Source organism: Chrysochloris asiatica, unplaced genomic scaffold, assembly GCF_000296735.1.
Source record: "Chrysochloris asiatica unplaced genomic scaffold, ChrAsi1.0 scaffold00021, whole genome shotgun sequence".
NCBI lineage: Eukaryota > Metazoa > Chordata > Mammalia > Afrosoricida > Chrysochloridae > Chrysochloris > Chrysochloris asiatica.
Genome location: NW_006408539.1, coordinates 11,205,304 through 11,227,921, shown reverse-complemented (window position 1 = coordinate 11,227,921; position 22,618 = coordinate 11,205,304). Strand labels below are relative to the sequence as shown.

Sequence of the window (22,618 nt, the reverse complement as noted above, 5' to 3'; positions counted from 1 at the left end):
ACATTGCTTCCCTCAATCCAGTTAAACAAGTATTTTTAAACGGAAGGCAAAAATCAGCATAAGAAAAATAACAAAAAAGGTTTCCTAACAAAGCAATCTAAAACATAAACGCTATCTGAATAGTAAATGGTTCAAAACCAACTGTTTTTCCTTTATTACTCAGGAGGGGGCCCACAGTCACCTCTGGGCTACAAAGAGTTTTATTAGTTAGGATGTGGATAGAACACAAATGTGGAACCAATTAATTAAGATCTTATCTTTCTGGCTACAAAATAAGCCAGTGTCCTGGGAAAGATTTGACTAGACTAGTATTCACATCTCTGTGCCCTCTGCAGGGGGTGGGCAGGTGAAGAACCTGTCACCCCATGTCTGTCACCTGGTCCAGGCTGGGACAGAGTCCAGCTGACCTGATGCTGCCAGACTTTATTCCACGCAGACTCCTGGCACGCTGATTCCATCCTGAGTATGTGGGGAAGCCCGTGATTCAATCAACTCTACAGTGGATTTTCCTTGATCAATGAGGACAAGGGGAGTTTGGGCCTGACTCCCTTCATGCTCCTGAGTATTGGTTTCAGGAACCAATAGCACCCAGGCTGATGGAGGGGAAAATAACCCCCAAAACTCAGACTCCAAACCTATGAGCCAATTTCGACAAAGTAGAACTGTTCCCTAAGACCTTCATAGATATTAAAGGAAGCAAACTGCCTCATCGGTCTCCTATGGAGTAGCTGGTGGGTTTGAACCGCCAACCCTGGGGCAAGCGACCCAATGCTTAACCCACCATGTCACTAGGGCTCTAATGGGATCGGAAGGATTTTCATTATTTCCAACCGGTCACATCAGTTTACTTTTTCTCTTAGGATGCTCAAATCTAAGAATAGCTGTTTGTTCCCTGGCTCTTTTAAAAGGCAAACAAGGCAAATCCGTAAGTCAACTCAAAACAGATTTTAAGATGAAAGTGATCTTGGTAATTCCTACACGGGTCCCTGTCTTTGTTGAAATAAAGCACGTGCCCGGAGTCAGTGGTCCATGGTCCGCATTCAGTACAAGTTCTGTTTGGAAGAGATGGGCAGCTGCAGCGGCATTCTGAGTTCAGGAAAGAGGTTAGTCACTTGTGGGATTCCCAAAGGTTATCTAAGAATTTTTAGTAACAGAGGCAGCAACAAGTTTTTGAAACATATAAAAACTTGAATTAGTAAATTAGTCAATACCAAACATATGGGTAAAAAAGGGCCACGTGGAAACTAAAACCTGGCTTCATTCAGCAACATTGGAAGCAGTAGAGAAAGACAGTGCAATTTCAAATAAAAATCCTCCCATCACAATTAGGCTGTGGTTGTGTGTGCCATGAAAGGCTGTGAAAAGGTAAGGGGGTTTGATTACTAAGCTAGTTCACATTACTCATATCATAGCTTATGTTGGCAAGCCACGGTGGCTCCACGAACTAATCCACCTAGTTTTATAGTACTTCTCCCACATTCCTGGAGCTCCGATTTCTGGCCAAGGATCTGCAATTACAGAAATGGGTATATTGGCAGGAGGACCTTGGTTCTTTGTCACTGAGAAAAAACGCTTAAAAGTCGATCTTCTCTTACTATATTCTTCAAAGAGCTGCTGCTGGCCATCTCTCTACTTACTGTTCATGTTGCTCACACACCTGTAATAATAACTCCAGACTCAAAGGTGAGTCAAGCAAACCTACATGCCATCATAAGCCTTAAAAGTAGTTAGTTATCTGTTTACTACACAAATGTGACCAAATATAAATGACACATACTCTTGGCAGGTGACTCCATTCATTCAAAACAGGAAGAGGTTTTAGAAAGGTTCTCACTGAGGGTTGAAGAAGGGCATCTTTGGGTATCACTGTGACTTGGGGCTAATGGCTGCTGGCATTCAGTGGCGTGACAAGAGATATAAAATGTCCCATAATAGAAGACATATTCCTGCCTCAAATGCCAAGAATGTCCTCGTGGAGGCGTACTGTACACTAAGAGCCATGGGATTTTGGAGAGGAAGTACTCTGGGTTATCGACTCAGTTCTCAAAGGGCCAAGTTAACATTAGACCTTGGACAAAGTATCAGTGACGGTCCAGGTCACCTCACCCTTAACACAACACTGCTGTGCTAACCACCTGGATACATCACTAGACATAGGACTTTAAGCAGGAGCTTGTTGCTGATGCAAGCCCAAAGAGCTTGGGCCAATGACCGTGACCCAACTCAGCCAACTTTCCTACAACATCAGTTCTAAGCAAGTGGCAAAGATGACAGGAGAACAGAGTTAAACCCCATACCCAACATGTTGTTGTTGTTAAGTGCCATCGAGTCAGGTCCGACCCATAGCGACCCTGTACAGGGTTTCCGAGGGTGTAAATCTTTACGGGAGTAGAAAGCCTCATCTTTCTCCCGTGGAGCAGCTGGTAGTAATTTATTGTCGTTAAGTGCTGTTGACTTGGTTCCAACTCATAGTGACCCTGGATAGGGTTTCCGAGGAGTGACCTTGTGGTTCAAACCAACCTTGCATTATACTATGGGCAGCAAGGAAAATAAACCTTCTGCAGCTTTGGAACTCACAAGAGAAACTATTTCAGTTTAAAAAATTAGAGATGACCATGTTGAAAAATACCAACTGACTTTTTAAAGACTCTTAGGAGTGGGATGTTGTGAAAGACTCCTAGGCTATACTGACATGGCACTGAACCATAAAGTCAGTTTGAACCACAAGGTTGGCCGGTACAAACCCACCAGCTGCTCCTTGGAAACCCCATACATGGTAACTGTGAACCAACTCAATAGCACTTAACAACAACAACAACAGGTTACACTAAAAGAACCACCAATTCAGCTAAAGAACTGAAGAACTGATGGAGGAAATGACAGATAATCATATTTCACATTTGATCAATCTTTGCTTGCCCGAGTTAATGCAACACGTGGTTCTTTTTCAGGTATGATTCAGGGGCACGTGAAAAGGCAGTGGGGTAAAGAAAACCCATTTTGACTAAATGTTCACCAAAATCAGTGATCACATTGACAGCCAAAGAAAGAGAAAGCAGAGTCCTTTGGTACATTTCTCCACTGACAGTGGAAAGAATGAAAACAGAGCAGAGATGCGGCCAACTACAAACCTGATGAGGACGGTATTAACTCGAGGAACAAACCCGAAGAAGGCAGGAAAATAACAAAAATGCAAAAAGAAACAGACAAAGGTTTCAAACTAAGTTTCTACTTCCCAGTAAAGTTACAAAATGTCAGGAGATGTGAGCAGTGACATTTAAATCTGACTAAGGACACTGGTGATGACCGTACACCACGATCGATGCAATCGGTCTCACGGAATTGTAGTGTGAGCAATGTTGTGAGCTGGCAAATGTGGGGTTATCTGTATTTTCAGAATACACAAAACAAGCACCCTGTATTTAGCAACACAAGAGCAGGAGTGTGAGGAGGTGGAGACACAGATGGGACGGGACGGGACGGGACTGCAGTTTGTCATCCCCTTACTGATGCTTTTGTAACTAACATGTAAAAGTGTGGGAAATGATTATTTAAATAAAATTCAGTAAGATAAAAAAAAAAAAAAAAGTCCTAGCAATATGGAGCATCCCTTACTTACTCCCAACAAAAGCACCTTGTCAAAGCTAGCATGCTCTAGAGATGCTATGAAGAAACAGTAGTCCAGTTGGCACCAATGAGAGAGGCTGCCAGAGGGCTGTGCCCATACATTACCCAGAAGCTCCCCCAGCCCATATGTGGAGGGTCCAGAGTCGGGCTGAGGAGACACCCCTTGGGGCCAGTGAAATCTCTCTACCAGACGATGCACGCTGGGTAATGAAGAGAGGCCAGGATACTGGCGCTCAGGATCGGAATGGCACTGAGATGAGAGCAGCAGCCTTACCCAAGTTGTCGTCTTTGTGTTGTGATCGATGAAGAAGGGCCGGCCGTTTGGAGCTATCCTCATCTCCCAGCCAGGTGGCAGGAAGCTCTGTGTGACTCTGTGTTGTGGTTTGGGGGAGTTGTAAGGTGATGGCTGTGGGGACTGTGGGTTGGAAAGGGTATCTTTCACAGCCCGACGTATGGGTGAATCCTTGGCACCCTAAGGAATAATAAGGAGCATTAGACATTTTATCATACACTATTCCAGATGCATCACAATGCCCCTGGGTCTTGTGGAACACTCCTCTTTGGAAATGGACAAAGGGAAGAGTCTAGAAAACTTGTCATTCATTTATGTCTTAAGCAACCTAACTTTACATTTATTTGATGAATTAACCACAAAGTAATATTAAGTACTTTTAACTACCATCTTTTGGTAGCTACTCAGTGTGTAATAAATAGACGCTTCTCCACTAAGCACTGTGAATGTCGACAGTTCAGACGGTGGCGAGAAACTTGCCCCTGCTCTTAACGAGCTCACAGTCTAATGAGGAAAAGGGTTGGCAAGTTTTAGACACAAAAAGCACAGCCGAGATGACTAGAGATCACCACCTAAAATCACAGTTGTTCTACATGACACAGCATGGTCTGAAGAGCCATTATCTAGTTCCACTTTTCAGCATCTTCAATCCAGGGCATGGAGAAACCCACAGCTGTCTCTTATCCACAGCCAACTTTAGAACTTCAAACATTTACGCGTTGGCTCTCCTGGCTCTCTGACACCCACGATGCTAAGAGCTAGCACTAGAACAACACACACACACAAAGGCGGGCGAAGAGAACAGAAACAGAGCGCAGTGATGACTCCAAGATGCAAATCTGCATCCAAACAGGGATGCCCAGACAATGGAACAGCCTCCAGTCGAAAGAAAGAAAGAAAGAAACAAAATGATCAAAGCAACAGCTAAGCTTTCAAACTCAATGTAAGCATTGGTATTGTACACCGTTGTAACGAGGTCACAGGCAAAAAGGAGTGAACGCAAGAATGGTGGAAAGTCCTGAAAAGAAGGGCCCGCACATCTAGCACAAGTCCCCACGGGCTCAGGCAGATGAGCATGAGAATCAGGTGAGGAGTCCAGGCATGTTAATGGGCGGACAGAAGAGCATGTCGTGAAGCTGCACAAGACCACCTCTCACCATGGATATAACAATTCATCAGGGAGCACGGTGGCTGCCAGACGGAAGTCCATGTTAGAGAGAAGAAAGGATGTAGGATAGAAGGAAGCCCAGTTAGATGAGAGAGCCTTCTCACCTCCAGTGGGGCAGATAAAGTCACTGTTGGTGAACTGAGACTGCGAGGCCGGCGGATCTGAGGCTCGATGAGATGACTGTTACTGTTTGTGGCTGACCCGGATGCGCCATCTTCTGCGAGCTATTTTGGAGGCAAACACAAGTTAGCTTCATACCAGGATCTCCCTGTGTGTGATTAGGAGCACAAACCCAAACAACAACACACACAGCAATAATAAAAGGTCTGGCCTATTTACAGCAGGGAGGAAATAATTAAACATAATGATGGTGGGGAAAAGGATGGGGTAACACATTCAAGGGAAATGAAAATGAATCACTGGCCTGGCATAAAAACTAGCCTCAGAAAAAAGTGGGGTGTGGGGCTGGGGGCAGGGGGAGGTACACGTCACTGAAAGGATCTTTCATGTCACCACGTCTCAAAAATGTACCCAGGGATATAGTGGTTTGGGGACTGCATTCTTCCCAAGGCAAATAGGAAGCATAATGTCAAGTATTTTCCTTTTGTGATACATCATTATTTTGTGAGTACTGGTCATTCAGAATGATACATAAACATGAGGAACGTGGAGGCAGGCCACAGACGTTTTGGCTGCCACCCCCTGCAGCGTGACGTTGGATGGTGGTCTTCGTACCTGCATGATAGGGCGAGTCCACGTTGTGGTTCGGTTGTTATGATTGACATAGTACGTGCGTCCCTTAGCATCTTTCCTTTCTTCCCAGCCAGAAGGAAGACCCGGCGTGGTGTGCACATAGGCCACTGATGGCTGTTTATGTGAGAAATCGTGATTATTTAATGGCATGCATTGGCCTTCCGATCCATTGAATCAAGTCATCTACACCATAGCAATACTTTGTCTACATCATGTTAATTACAACGGAACAGAAATCAGAGAGAGGATCCCGCAAAAACAACATGAGGTTTCTGATGGCTTCAAGTCTACAGTGACATGAACCCCCACACACACACTGCGGGGTCTATGTTCTAACAGAACTTGGTTCTAAGACTCTGAGGTCTGTGGCATAACAAGGGTCGTTGCTATGGTGGATCAGAAAGAAAAAGCTACTGTTTTAGTTGTGAATCTTTGCTGTCAAACCATGCAGACTTTTCAAGATATTCCAGATTGGTGAAAGTCAGCCATCTATCAGATGGATATGCTGCGTATTTTTCCCTGGATATAGCTGCCAAGATGACCCTCTGCTAGCATTTCTAGCCAGTTTCTTCTTTCAGTGTAGGGGTCTTTCACTAGAGATCTCAGGGAGACAGACAGCACACAGCCTTTTCTTAGGAGGTTTGCACATATACGGAGGCAGCAGACAGTCTGGAGGGACAGCCAGGATAGCTCACGTTCCCATGGCCAGGATGTCACCCGGACGTTAGGGAGCTGATCCTGAGGCTGTATTCATTCACCCCATCACACCAATCCGGAGTTTGTTTCCCTAAAGAGTGAAGTACAGGCAGTGACTGGATTGGACAGACAAGTCCAGTTAGAGTGCCCTATTTTTAAATGCCAGACTGGACCACGAAAGGATTGTTGAGGAACTGTAATCTTGTAAGGAGCAGTCTGGGAAATATAGACTGGATGGAGACATATCAAAGAAACAAGTTAGCTCAGTGATGTGCAGGCAATGAGCCTGAATGTCTGAGGTCAATGCCGCCCCAGGACATCTAGATGTAAGAATGCTGAGACAAGACCCTTACTGTGGACGGGTGGGGGGTGTGTCTCAGAAAGAAGAGGCACCATGGCTGCCAAGACTCCTGGGAGCACTTGAAAGAAATATGAGGCCGCTAGGTATCAGGAATAACCTCTCATGTGAGGTTCCAAAAAGGAGCTACCTGTCTTTGGACTACTAGCTGCCCCAGCGAGGGTCTCCTGATTCTCCAGATGGTTAACAGGTATGGGTTTCAGAATACTGAACTAAGGATGTCACTCTCAACACAACTCCTCCCACTCCACATGCCATCTCTTTTGTTCACTACTAAGCATGTGCCTTGATAAAGGAGGTCCCAGTCACAAGGCTGATCCACCCCCCAGGGCCTTGAATTAGCACAACCCAAGCACTGCCAGGGGACCAAGGACTACATTGTGGACTTAGCAGCTCATTCCCAAGAAAAATGAACTGGGTGGCTGACTCGGCAGTTAGTTCTAAAGCATGTTTACTAGGTGAGCCGAGGCGAAGTTATTTTAGGAAAACATTCTGCTCAACGGCAGCGACTCTTTCAGAGACATTTTTCCCAGGTAAAGTCCTGAAGGCCCCATAAAGGCCATCCATGAGTCTGACCACCTAGCATCCTGGATCCAGGTGTGGAGGTTCAGCAGAGTAGAATAAACATCAACAGGCCTAAGTATCAAAGACAGGTGAGTCAGTAAGGAACATGAAGTTCTTCTTCAGTCGCTCCTCCTCCCGCTGAGACATCAACCGCAATATTTGGAATCAGCATCTACAGTCTGATGAGATCCCTAGGTGATTCCCATATAATACACATGACTCACCTGTGCTACAATTAGGTCATGTGTATCTGGGGTGGACAGGCAAATTCTCAGCAGTGGATCGAACTGGAATGTACCCATTTGAAGCCCTGATCTCCCCAGACTACTTTTTATCTGGGCACTTAACAAAATTTATCCTTCTGAACTAACCTAAGTTAGTAACAGAAGTAGTAAACTAAGATGGTAGTCAATTTGTATTTTTGGCAAAGCGGATGCTATCAAGTATGTGTTTGGGCTAAATGGTATACTAAGTGGAATTTGGTTCTTCCTTGCCTCTCTGTTGGGTATTCTGGGGACAAGGCAATTAGATATGCCCTTGGGAAAGCTCTGTTCTGGAATCCTTAAGGATATTTTTATAGTTACAGCATCCCTGGTTAGGATATTTATGAGGCAGCAGATAAACCAAAATAACTTGGTTGAGAGTGTCATGAACAACCACAACACTGAATTCAGCCGCTGTGTACCTTCCAGCCCAGTGTTCAGCGACCAGGTGTTCTGCACAGAGTCACAGGCAACAGGATGAAGCAAAAATTAGGAGGGCAGTAGTGAACACGGAATTAGATAAGCATGTTCATTCTGCCTTCTATAGAACTGGCAGCTTATAATTGAGTTCTATTTATGTGAGATGGTTATTAAAATGATTCTCTGCAGTCTTTTCTGCGCATGGCCATGAAATACACCTGTGCTGATGAATCTATTTGTGACAGAAAGCCTGACACCCAGCCCGCCCCCCCCCCCCCATAAGACGTGGCTTCTGCAGACAGATCCGCAGACGTGGTCCTGTTCTGACCCTAATCAGACGTCTACTGGCCCTTGTATGTGCATGTTACCTACTATTCACAAAACAAGTCCTTAAGGGACAAGTCATTAACTACCAATAAGCTTCATTTACCATTCCACAGCTTTTCATCTATGGATGAAATATATTGCCATTTCCCAAACAGCCTTTTGAGTATCGCTAGGTTCTGTCATAAAAACAAACAACTCAACAATGCACAAATGGTTAAAATTTCAATTTGTTTTAAACAGGACAGCTACTCTGACACTGATTCTCCAATACTGGGCTCCAATCCGGCCATCCTATCACCTCGGTATATTTTTAGAATTTATGCATCAAAAACCAAAGGAGTCTCTTCCTTATATGTCACAAGAGGACTCTTAGCTTGCAGGGAAATGACACCAATGTGCATGAAAAGGGCTGTGGTTCCGCCAGTGAGATACGATACCATTCTACATAGTCTGCTCACTACACAACAGGTAAGAAAGCGCTAACGTGGACAGGAGAGGTCCTGCAGTGTGATGTGTGTGGTGCTCACAGTGCAGGGCAGGGCATGTGTGTCCGAGACAGGGGTGGGGGATGGACTTCAACGTGAGAAAACTAGGGAAATTATGGTGTGTGCCCCTTACGAATATCATGTCACTACTAACATGCCCTGAAATGAAACAATGGGGTCACATGTTGCAAGATCTCATTTCTAAAAACTAAAACAAGGAGCTTGACATGTGTGTAGGGAGAGCATCGTAGGATGAAGGTGTGAGGCGGTGAGGGGAGAAGGGTCCAGCTGGGCGTTGGGTGGAGTGGAGATCAAGAACTGGAAAAGAGAACATGAAGAGAGGGACGGTGGGGTGGAGGGAGGAGCAGAGGATATTCCTTACAACCTAACTAAATGTCCTAGGCAGCCATGAAGTCACTCTGCTTATGGCATCCAAAAGACCCCAGGTAACACGTAGCAGAGCCAGAGAGGAAGGAAAACCTTTAGGAATTCCAACTGCCCAGTCTTTAAGTATGAAACACCAAACTGTAGCCATGTTTTAAACTCACTAATTAGGGTGGGAATCCAGGCAGAATTAATTAAAATCCAGGAGAGGGTCATCTTCAGCTGGACCTCGATGTTCTGTTGGGTAGCACTCACGATGGAATCTAGCGCTCAGCTCATCCTATCTTTTAATGACATCAGCTATGACAACACTCCAATGCTGAAGGCAGGCTCCAAAATCAATAGACTGCAAACCCAGATGGTCACTAGAAGATGCACATCAGCAAGGAAATCTACTAAAATTACTTCAAAAACATGATCTGCCTCATAGCTCCACTATTTCCATAGGAAATATTAGTGCCCAGTGGGAAATATGTTGGTTACGTTGGAATTCTTCGGATTCTTCTGGAATCCTAAGCTATCTTGAGTCCTGGTGTGGTGCTGTGGGTTAATGCGCTAGACTGCAAAGCTGTTTGAACTGCAAGGTTGGTGGTTCAAACTGACCAACGGCTCCTTGGAAACCCTACACAGGATTGCTATGGGTCGGAACTGACTCGATGGCACTTTAACAACAACAAGTCTATCTCATCCAACTCACAACATTCACATACATCCCTGCAGCTTAACACCCTGAACAGGGCTGAGTTTTGCTGACTGCAAATTCACACTCCTCTTCACAACACTGAGCATTAAATACGAAAAATACAACTCAATTACTCCTTTAATTGCTCACTAGTATTCTACAGAAACTCAGCAATTGTATAAAATACAGTGAAGTCCCCGGGTTAGGAATGCCTGACTTACAGATAATTTGCCTCCTTTGCTGTTGTGGTTGTTAGGTGACCTCAAGTTGGTTCCAACTCATGGTGACCTTATCTATGCACAACAGAACAAAACACTGCTTGGTCCTGCACCAGCCTCACAATTGTCATGTTTGAGGCCATTGTTGAGGCTACTTTGTCAATCCATCTCATTGGGGGTCTTCCTCTTTTTCACTGCCCTCCACTTTGCCAAGCATGATGTCCATCTCCAGGGACTGGTCCTTCCTGACATGTCTTAAGTACATGAGACAACCTCACCACCCAAGCTTCTAAGGAACATTCTGACTGGACCTCTTCCAAGACAGATTTCCTTGTTCTTTTGGAAGTCTACGGTAATTTCAATATTCTTCGCCAATATCATAATTCAAATGCATTGATTCTTCATTAGTCTCCCTCATTTTCAAACTCCGGCATGCATATGAGACATCTGGAAATACCATGGCTTAACTCAGGTTCACCTTAGTCCTCAAATTGACATCTTTGCTCTTCAACACTTTAAACAGGTCGTTTGCAGCAAATAAATAAATAAATAAATATAATAACACATCTTTTGATTTCTTGACTGTTGCTTCTGTGAGCATTGATGGTGTATTCAAACAAAATGAAGCCTTTGATAACTTCAATCTTTCATATGCTTACCATGATACTATTTATTGTTCCAGTTGTGAGGATTTTCGTTTTCTCTACATTGAGGTGCAACACATACCGAAGGCTGTAGTCTTGACCTTCATCAGTAAGTATTTTAAGTCCTCTTTGCTTCCAGCAAGCAAAATTGTGTCATCTGGATTTCATCTGCTGCTAAATAGTCTTTCTCTAATCCCGATGCCATGTTCTTGTTCATATAATCCAGCTTTGCAGATTATTTGGTCAGCAGACAGATTACATTTAAAGTATGGTGAAAGGATATAATCCTAGCACACATCTTTCTTGATCTGTTATAAGACTGCCTGTTGGTCCGTGTACAGGTTCCTCATCAGCACAATTCAGGGTTCTAGAATACCCATTCTTCCCAATGGTATCTATAGTTTGTTATGATCCAACACAGCCAATGCCATGGCTAGCCAATAAAGCACAAGTAAACATCCTTCTGGTATTGTTTGTTTTCAGCCAAGATCCATCTGATGTCAGCAATAATATTTTGTTCTACTTCCTCTTCTGAATCCTGCTTGAATTTCTGGAAGCTTCCTGTCTATGTATGACTGCAACTGTTTTTGAATGCTCTTCAGCAAAAGTTTACTTACATGTGATATTACTTGATGATTTCTGTATTTCTTTGGGTTACCTTTCTTTGAAATGGGCACAAATAAAGTCCCTTTCAATCAGTTGGCCAGGTAGCTGACTTCCAAATTTCTTGGCATAGATGAGTGGACACCTCCAAAGCTGCATCAGTTTGTTGAAAGATTTCAATATGTATTCCATTAATTCGGAGAGCCTTACTTTCCACTCCCACCCCCCAAAACCCTTCAGTGCAGGTTGAATTTCTTCCTTCAGCACCATAAACTCTTGATTTGAATGTTATGTAAATGTGCCCTCATTTTGAAAGAAATAAACCAACCATTACTCACAAAACTTCTTTCATCAAAATCACCTTCACCTTGTTTGTACTAACCAACTGTGGTGGAGTCAATGGCAACGCATCACTCCCCTACTGGGCGGAGTAGAATGGTTCCATAAGTTTTCTGAGGCTGTTAATCTTTATGGAGTGGACTGCCTCATGGTTCCCCTATAGAGTGACTTGTAGGTTCAAAATGCCAACCCTTCAGTTAGCAGCTTACCACTTAACCCACAGCACCAAGTCTCCTTGCCTGCACTAAAGTCAAACTAAGTAAAAGCTTTATGAACCTGTTATTCCAGCTTACCTACAAATTCAACTTACAGACACACTTAGGAATGGATCTATTTGTAAGCCGGGGACTGCCAACAGTTGAAGTTAGTCACAGGTTAATAAGTAGCTATAACGCAAACAACAGAGGTGGCACAATAAGGAAAGTCTTCAAATAGCTCTAGCAGGGCCAAACAAACTAAGTGAGGTTGTCTTTAGGGTTAAATAGGAAAATAATTAATTAAAACAAATAGTTTTAGGACTATTGGACCACAGGACCCACAGCCTCTACTACCTGGAGACCAGAAGAACTAGATGGTGACCAGCTACCTCTACTGACTGCTCTTTTTGGGATTTCCAATACACAGTCTTGGACAGAGAAGGCGAAAAAGGAAAATAATTAAAACACAAGTCAAAGTCATGAAAAAGACCAGACTTACTGGTCTTATAGAGGCTGGCAGGACCCCCAGGACTGTGACCCTCAGACACACTATGAGACTGGAACTGAACCCATCCCAGGGGATCATCTTTCAGCTGACAACAGATAGATCTAAAAAGTGAGTAACAACACCCATGAAGTTCCGCAATCAACCAAAGGAGGCCAACAGGGCAGTGTTTGCTCAAAAAAAAACAACAACTCAGAAGGCAGGAAGGGGCAGGAAACCAAGATTACTGGAAATGGGGAACCAGGGAGGAAGTGGGAAAGAGTGCTGTTACAATGAGGTCATCATACCTAATGTCATGAAACAAAATGTGGATCAGTGAGTGAATGGAAAAAATTAATTTGCTCTGGAAAATTTCACCCAGCTTACGATTAAAACCAAAACCCAAAAGAGTTAGTCTAAGTAATTTACAAACATGAACATTATACATGATTTAAAATAATGAATAATGGCTTAGAGACACACTGTACTTCCCCACTAGACTAAAGTTAATTATACTTCTCCCTTACTGAGGGCTCACAAGAACATGTGCTTATTCCAGAGCAGAGCCCCTATTGGCTAAGGAAGGTCCCGTGGTTCCTGGTGATGATACAGCAAGTCAAGCCCTGAATGTCAAAAGTGGAAGAACACACAAGGATGGTACACGTGTACAATCATATGCTACTCCAGTGGCTTTCCTGATTATTTCTCAACCAAGTATCTCAACAAAGCATTTCTCAACAAAGCATTCTAACAACAGGCAAAGCTTGCCAGGAGTAAAGACACTAAAAGGCAAAAGTAAATTCTAAGTAGTCATATTTATAACATTTACAATTTGTCAATGTCTCTAACGAAACTACATGGGACGAAAAAGGGTTCTGTTTTACCCAGTACCTTTGAATGGTGTGAGGATGTTGTGTTGTTAGGTGCCAGAGGTGGTTCTGATTCATGGTAACTCTACAGACAACAGAACGGACCACTGTCGGGTCCTGCACCATTCTCACGTGAGTAAAATAAAATTCATGAAGCTTTGTAGTACCAAGAAGCTGATCTTATTACAAAGCCAAATAAAAGGTCAAGCCACCATTATACAAAATATATACGCCAACCTGCCGAGTTCTGCCATTAACATCTGATAAAGTATCATTACCGTGGACTGCTCACCACCTGTGACAGTAGATGACCGCGTTCTCCTAGTGGGGGCACTGGGCTGTTAAAATGATAATTTATATCAATGAAGTGCACAGAGGGAGATGACCAATTGCTTAGTGAAATCAGGAATCAGTGTCATTGGCATACAGCAAGGCAGGTGGCAAAAGATCACAACCTGTCAAATCCATCCCATCTAAACAGTCACTGATGACCAGAACGGAGGACTGTCCTTGCCCTGCCCACCCAGAGGTGGCTCAAGTAAACAAGAAATCACCACCTCAATAAACTGAGATGCCTTTACAAAAAATAATAAATCTACAGGGGTTTTGTCCCCATTAATAATTTAAAAGTCAAAACCAAGCCTGCTGCTGCTGAGTTGATTCTGACTTGTGTAGCAACCCCACGGGTTACAGAGTAGAACTGCTCTATAGGGCTTCGTGGGTTTTTCGCTACAGAAGCAGATTGCCAACCTTTAGGTGAGTGGTAAGCACACACCGTTTGTGCCACCCATGGATCTTACTGCATAATTGGCAGATTCCTAAATCTGCCAAACTCAAGATTCACATTAAGAAACCACGGGTGATCAGTGAGTGGGCAGGGTGATAGAGTGCAAAGCAAAGGAATCATGGGTTTCCAGGAAAAGTTGCATGTGAAATTGACATTGATTTTGAAAAGGAAAATGTCAGTGATTCATCAGGGAAATCACAGAAATCATTCAGTTCCAATTCAGCACAGCGGATTGTTGGGCTTTCAGGCTATGTGCACTGACCATCCCAGAAAGGCCGCTCTTGTCCAGCCCATTGGGTTCAAACCATAATTTAATCTATTTTGGTGACTTTATTCAGTAGTACACACATTGACTCAGTCTTTACACTTAAGAAACTAAACCCTAAGCAGAAATAGCCTTTGAAAAGAGAACAACAATGCACACAATTGGGAAGACACTGATTTGTTTCAAAACCCATAAATGAACTCTTTATTCTTTTTTTCAAATTGATATATAATAAAAGTATTGGTACTAAAAATGATCAAGGATTTGCAGCTAATAAAAGAGACTGGTCAAGGTCAAATACCACATTGAAGAATATGTTAAAACCATGTAATATTTTCACCTTTAAATGAAGTACCCATAAACATTATGAGTCCTTATTGTTAATGTGTATGTCAAATATCATCCCAAGGCAGCTCTGGTCTGCTTCCCAATTGGGAGGATTTACTGACATGCAAGGGGCCTTCTAAAGTTCATGGGAAAATGGAATGAAAGATAATGGAATTTTTCAACAAACTCTGAAGGCCCCTCATATATGTCTTGTTGATAACCCTTTAACACTTCCCTATTTGCTGATCATTAATGAAACTGTAGGTGTGTGAGCACATTAGAGCCAACTGTTGGTATGTAGAGTTGCCTTTTAAGAAAGTGCAGCTGAGGTTTTGTGTGGTTGAGAGTTCAGGCCATTGATAAAAGACAAGGAATATTTGGCTGCCAGCCCCGAAGAGTTCTTCCTGTTTAAAGGGATTCTGTACGTTCTCCACACACAGCTCACTAGAGCACAGCTTTGGAGACTAAATGACGTTTATAAAAAGAAGTGGAGGAGATGGTGGGGAGACTCCTAACATATTCTTTCTATCAAATGAGCACATCAGAATTGGTATGAATTTGGGAGAAAAACTAAAGTGATAAACGTTTTTACTTTTTAGCAAAAATGTTTAGAGACATGGGTGGCCATACCAACTCTTTGTCTTGGATATCCACTGTCATGGGCAATTTTCCAGCCAAGTTTAAAATGCCTTGTGTATACATTAAATGGATTTACACAGGAAAAACTCTTCATCAGCAGCGCAAGTGATTTCAAGGAAAAGCTGAAAAAGCCAAGTGCTGATTGAAAATGAGCAAGGGTTACCGGTGGCAGATGCGCCTGTTCGGCCACCGCATCTGTGACGCTGCAGGACCTCAGTCTTGAGGAGGGTTCTCTTTGCTGGAAGGAAGAAAGGACAGGAAGCATCAGGACCAAGTCTTGAGAGAAACAAGCTTCACTGCTCTGAAAAGCATCTCCCCCTTCAGCCTCCTCCCAGCCCTCCCAGAGTCAGAGGTGGACGAGGGAACTCGGCATCTTCTCAGGAGCGGAGGACACCACCCTGTCTGAAGGCGATCTTGTTTTTATTTTAATGCTGTGTTTTGAGCAGACTCATTGGACTGCCATCCTCAATGTCAGCAGTTCAAAACTACCAGCTGCTTCGCAAGAGAAAGATGAGGTTTTCTGCTCTTGTAACCAACTCCACCCTCCCCACAATGGGGTGAAACAAGAGCACCCCGACAACTCTCCATCTAGTTTGGGAGTCCTGGTGTGGCGCTGTGGGTTAATGTGCTGGACTGCAAGTTCTGTTTGAACTGCAAGGTCGGCAGTTCAAGCTCACCAGCCGCTCCTCGGAAACCCTATACAGGATTGCTATGGGTTGGAACCAACTCAACGGCACTTAACAACAACAAATGAGAAGTAATGGGAAAAATGAAAGGAGGCCAAGACACAAAAGGAGACTCAACAGGTCACTGTAATTCTACAATATGGCTGAGGTCACGCCGTGGGAATAGGGGCTGGGACTGTTTCCATGCCTTTCCACAATGGGTAAATGAAGGACTCATTCCTTAGTACAAGTTCATACTACTGTCTTTGAATACACAGTGAACTTGATAATCTCAATAAGAGAAAAGTCCTGTGTTTTTCTGCCTCCTCATTACTCTTATTTAACAGTGTTCCCAGATGTGAAGAAAATATTCTTTAAATAATAAAACATTGCACTTGGGTCTTAAGGATATTTCATGCATTGAGAATAATTATATGCAGGAGTCCCCTATATAAATAATATATTTTTGTTGTAAAGTGCCAGAGAGTTGGTTCCAACTCATAGCAACCCTGTCAAGTGTCTCCGAGGCTGTAAATTTTTATTGGAGCAGAAAGTTATCATCTTTCTCCCATAAAAAGGCTGGTGGGCTCAAACTGCCAACCTTGTCGTGGTCTGCAGTCCAGTGCTTATCCTGCAGAGCCACAGCACTCCCTACATGAATAGCTAGAAATCAATATTCAACTAGAAATGTTGGCTTAATATTCATATCGAAAAGATTGATTTTTTTTCTCACTTGGTAGCCTAAAGATGTACAATTGATTGCTAAGGTTTCTGTGGTCCTTTTCTTTTCTAGAAAGGTTTTTAAATATAAAGCTCCATTGCTTGCTTATGTTGTTCCCATAGCAACAGGCTCACCAATTCAAATAGCCCATACATGCCACCTCTTTTTCCCACCTTGTCCTTTTAGAACTAAAATTAATCTCAACAGTGTTACTTTTTCTGAAAAACGTTCATAGAATTTTAATATAAACCCAACATGATCTGAGTAATCACTGCAACTCATGCAGATGGGCCAATGTTGTCTTTTTAAACACACACCCCATCGCTGGAGGGGTAACCATTCTGTCTGAGTGTGTACAAGCTTCCTTCCACCGAAACATCCTATTCATGACTGCTGCTCTAGGATCTCACTGTCAGCAGCAAGACCACCATCGTTTACTGCAGTCCTGCTTTAAGTGTAATCATTCGAGAAATGTTGTGTCTGCATTTGCTCTTGATTCTCGGCACACATAGGGATTTCCTATAGGCTTTCCCTGCAGAGTTATGCAAACACCAAACCCCATAGAGCCACTGCACTGAGGTGTTCATGGTGGATTCCCTGCTTCTCATCGGGGCAGGCCCCCACCTAAAGCTCCTCAAGGGAGTTTTATCAGATGGCTGAGGTCCCAAGTTCAAATTCTCCCTTTGATGACTGTGTTACTGGTTACAACTATTCTTAGGGATTTGTACTTGGGGACTTAAGACGTCTTTTATCTCCCATTCTAAGGATAGCCAGGTCACTTCCAAACCCTGCCTTTAACTGTGAACTGGGAATGATCAAGCATGCAGGGTAAGACTGGTGTTAGATGGTGCTGAGTTGGTTCTGACTCACAGTGACCCTGTATAGGGTTTCCATCCAAAGAACACTTAGTGGGTTTGAACTGTTGACCTTGTGGTTAGTAGTCCAATGCTGATCCTACATCACCACAGGTAAGACACTTTTAGGGGACTAATTAGGAGGATCCCGAGTTTTAGTGTAAAATAAAATAAAATAAAATTTGTAGTGGTTACAAATCGGGCTGCGAACCGCAAGGTCAGCAGTTCGAAACTACCAGCTGTTCCGCGGGAGAAACATAAGGCGTTCTGCTCCCGTAAAGATTTACAGCCTCAGAAACCCTGTGCAGGTCAGAAACCCTGTGCAGGGTCACTATGAGTCGGAACTGACTCCATGGTACTTAACAACAACATGATGAAAATGTACTATTTTAAAGAGCTTCCGGCTGGGAAAAATAAGAATTCTACCAAGATCAAGCTGATAATTACAAAACATATAGACTCTTATTCCTGAAAATTCTTTACAAATCAACAAAGCTTCTCAGCTGCCTGGGTGGATTTTAGTATGGTCCTATGTCTCCCAGGAAACGAGGTGGCAGAGTTTCTGGGAGGTCAGAAGACCCTTGGTCATTAAAGCAACAACATAATGACAAATTATTTGCTTGACTTTCTTGATCAAACCAGATCATAACTTACAATCAAAGAGCTGAATTGTTCCCCATTGGAATCTGGAGTGACCTGAAGCCTTCTGGTGAGTTCTTCTGACAGCTCTTGAGGGCTCGTCCGGGACACAGGGGAAGCCGGTGGGGGTGGCAGGGCCAGACTGAGCGAGTCCCCAGTGAGATTCACTTCTTCCGAAATGGTCTCCCACGGCTTTCAAGGAATAAGACATTGGTAAATACTAGAACTGGGGATTAGCAGCCCCCCACCCTGAAAAAATTATAACAACTATGACCCTTATAAAACTATAATTAACATGTATTCAGCACTCATTACAACGCACGTAATCTTCACAGTAACCCTGAGGAAGATATGACTACTATCCCAATTTGCAGAGGACCTAGGAGTTCACTGCCCAAGGTCGTAGAACTAGTAAGTGGCAGGTCCAGGACTTGAACCCAGGAAGTGTTGCCCCAAAGGCTGTGCTAGAAACCCTTCTATAGTCCCATCTCACCGAGGTTATTCTAAGTTGTCATATGCATATCTAGGAAACGTATTTATCTGGGAGCTAGGAGACCCTTGGGCAAGATTCACATGTATACAAGCGGGTAAGCATATAGTAAAAATGATCCTCAGGAATGCAAAAATGATTTCCGTGGATTTTTTGCTCGATTGAAAGTGCACAATAGACACAACACAGATGCTGGAAGCCAAGATTCAATGCTGGCACAGAGTAACTTTTGGTGAGTTTATTGTGGCATTATGAATTTTGCTTCTCCATGTTTGGTGGTCACAGGAAGAGTTTGTGAATGATCAGCTTGCTAACACAATGCCTATAAAGAGTGGAATTCTAGTAAGAAAACAAGGTGGTAATGTTGCGTGAAAATTCTAACTGGGGCTGATTGCTTAATTCTTAATTTTTCTCCTCCAATAACGTACCAGAAACAATGAAAGGAAAATTATAAACATCTCTTATTTACTCAAATTTGCATTTCTGTGATAATAAATCTCTTTGAAGATGTCACAACCCCATAGTAAAAACTGGTATTTGAGACCCAAACAAGTGACAAAGCTCACTCAATTGCTCAAACATGATAAACATGTTGCCAAATAATGAGATATGGTAGACCCTGGAGAAAAACAGGAAGTGAACGTATCTTTAGATTTTGACAGTTTCTCTACTAAAAATAATGCTATTCCCTTTTACAGTGACAAAGAGACACATGTCTTTGTCCAATGTGGTTTGTTCAAGCACTTTCTAAATTAATTAATATCCAGACGGAAGTCAATTAGCTGGAGAACATGTTCTTTTCTTTCTAAGCAAGGCTTCCAGGGAAAAGAAATGACAATATAAAATCATCCTGGCCAACTTGTCCAGTAGCTCAGGGACTCCGAACCTCAGGGGTGTCTCCGCCTTCTGGGGGCTCTGGCTCCAAGTCCTCGCTGATATGACGGCGGGAGCGAAACCGCCGGTGGGCAGCCTCCTGGTTTATCTGCCGGATGTTGTTGTCAGACTCAGAAGAAACATCCCTGGGTGATGCCGGGGTGAGAGGGAATCAAGAAGAAGAGAAAAGACATTGAAAGACTGTCCTCCTGTAGTAATGATAAATTCTCACTAAGAAGCTAACAGCAAACAGTTGTTGTCAAGTCAAATCTGGCTCGTGATGACCCAATGTGTGTAACAGGTAGGGCTGTGCTCCACAGGGTTTTCAATGGCTACTTTTTCAAAAATCAATGGCTACACTTGTCTTTCAAGGTGCCTACAGGTGGACTTGAACCTCCAACCTTGTGATTAGCAGCCAAGTTGTTTTTTGTCTGCACCAGTAAATGACACCCTATGAAATGCACACATCCTAAAAGGATGGCATGTCCATCAAATAAATGCAGTTTTGAAAAGCACCACTCACAATATTTTGAGGCTCTTTCATGCCCACATTTCCTAATGACTTTCAGTATGTAACACTAATCACAATCCTCTGTCAATCTGCCACAGTGGCGAGGTAGGTCACTGGGGAGGTGACAGGTACACTTACACACCTGTGGTCCCTCCAGGGGTCTAGCAATGACAGGGCCACTACTTTTGGTCATTGACAATTCAATGTTGAGATATGGTCACTTTCAATGTTGGGATATGGAGGGAAGGGCTCCTGACCCAATAGAATTTTTTCACCTGCTCTGGATTTCATTTTGACCAAATACCAGAATCATGACACTGTGTTTGCTCTCAACCTACTTTAAAAAATTCAGGTAAACAACAGGCAGTAACTTCCCCAATCAGCTGGGATTTGAAGAGCATGCCAACTTCATATCCTTTTTTTTGGGTCATAAAACTTTCTGGTTCAGAATCTGAAAACATCCACTCAGTCCTGAAAATTATTTTAAAATAAATTACAGGAAACCATTCTTTGGGAGAAATACTAGCTGGAGGCTTTTAGAGTAGAAGTTTTCGGAGAAAACACCCATAGAATCTTTCAGTAAGAGTCCATGTTCCATTACTAAAAATGATGCAGCCGTATCCCAAACTATTTGAATACCTTATTATCTCAGACAAATTAGAATAAGGGGGTATTAACCAAAATCTGTACTACCTTCTTTGAACGAATTTGAATATACCACATCCAAATAGAAGAGCCTTCTAACGAATTTGAAGATACCACATCCAAATAGAAGAGCCTGCTGTGCCCTTGTCAAAATGAAGCTTTTACAACCAGCATTACTGTTGGAAAATAAAGTAGACTCTTTAATGCTACTTTCCAAGACAATTGAAGTATTAATTTTATGGGGAAAGTGCATAGTATGAAGGTTAATTTCTGTTTAATCCAAATTTAAATCATAACTCATCATTGTTACATTCTGAATGAATGCAGTTTGATTGTATTTGCAACACACTATACAAGCCAGGGTATTTTCAATAACCTCGTATGCATGAGAAAGTTGGAATAAGGAAGTTCGTAGAAGGATTGATGCATTTGAGTTATGGTGCTGGAGGAGAATATTAAAAGTACCATGGACTGCCAAAAGACCAAACCAATCTGTGTTGGAAGACGTACAGACAGAATGCTCTCTGCAAGTCAGGGTGGCCAGACTTCGTCTCTCATACTTTGGACCTATAGTCAGGAGGGACCAGTCCTGGAGAAGGAGATCATGTTTGATAGGGTGGAGGAGGGTCAGAGAGAAAGAGGAAGACCCTCAGCGACATGGATCGGCACAGTGGCAGCAGCAATGGGCTCAAATATAGCAATGATTGTGAGGCACAAGGCTGGGAAATGTTCTGTTCTGTTATACCGACTTGATGGCACCTAACAACAACATACAAGCTTCTGCACTCAAATAGAAAGAAATGTTATACATAGTTTATTGTTATAGTAGGTTACACAACTAGACTAAAACAGCACATTAAACAAATACAAACATCTTAGGAACAACTGACATAATTATGACCACAGAGAAAACAATTAAAATCAAGGGAGACAAGTGTTCTAATGAAACCAGAAAAACCGAATGATTACACATGACCCTTTGCTGGGACTGTTAAAGAAATAAGAGTATATTTGTGATGATATGCTGCTATAGCCCTCCTGACATGGCATTGGATTCTCAAGCACAAAATGATTGCTGAAAGTCATCAGAACGTCCTGCAGGACCGAAAAACACTGGGAAGGAAAACGGTCAGAAGACAGTAACAAAATACATGAAATATTTCAGTAGTGTCTAAGAAGGCTTTTAGCTCTCCTCTTAAGACTTTTCTCAAGGATGAAAGCAATTTCATTTTATAATGATTGATCTCACTTGAAAACATTTTATATCCAAAAGGTTTTATCAAAATTTTAAATCTTTATTTAAAATGTCAGTTGTGGTTTTAGTCTATCAACACTGACTGTCTACTGCTCCTGGTCTACATGAGGCACTTAACACACACTTGAGTCGTAACCACAGCTTGTGAATGATGGAGAAGAGCAAGGTTTTAATGTCACTGAATCTGTAGCTCATCTTTTTCAAAAATTCACAGAACTCCTTTACTCTATAATGGATTTTATACAACAGAATGTTCAAAATCACATGTCAATCTTCCTTATTCAACAAGCCCAAATAACTAGAAGTTGACATCGTTACACATCACCAGGCTGATTCTGACTCATTGCAACCCCATGAGACAGAGTGGAACTGTCCCATTGGGTTTTCTTGGCTGTTATCTCCATGGAAGAAGCCTGTTGTTGTTGTTGTTGTCAGGTGCCATTGAGTCAGAACCGACTCGTAGCAACCCCATGCACAGCAGAACGAAACAAATATCCGACCCTGGGCCAACCTCACTACCGCTGTCACACTTGACGCCATCAGTGATGCCACCTGGCTGATCCATCTCGTTGGG

General features: G+C 42.9%; 1 protein-coding gene across 5 annotated transcripts in view; it reads right to left on the bottom strand.

The window, feature by feature from the left end:
* Positions 1–22,618, bottom strand: part of NEDD4L (neural precursor cell expressed, developmentally down-regulated 4-like, E3 ubiquitin protein ligase) — a 272,916-nt gene that overhangs the window by 42,115 nt on the left and 208,183 nt on the right. For 2 of the 5 annotated variants that reach the window (XM_006837523.1, XM_006837519.1), the window contains 6 exons: positions 19,647–19,779; positions 18,286–18,462; positions 15,555–15,629; positions 5,823–5,954; positions 5,192–5,311; positions 3,902–4,099 (listed from right to left, as the gene is read on the bottom strand). In XM_006837523.1, the coding sequence (XP_006837586.1) occupies positions 3,902–4,099; positions 5,192–5,311; positions 5,823–5,954; positions 15,555–15,629; positions 18,286–18,462; positions 19,647–19,779 (835 nt within the window). Of the gene's footprint in view, positions 1–3,901; positions 4,100–5,191; positions 5,312–5,822; positions 5,955–13,651; positions 13,712–15,554; positions 15,630–18,285; positions 18,463–19,646; positions 19,780–22,618 lie in introns of all 5 variants that reach the window. The other 3 variants (XM_006837521.1, XM_006837520.1, XM_006837522.1) reach the window with 3 other exon arrangements.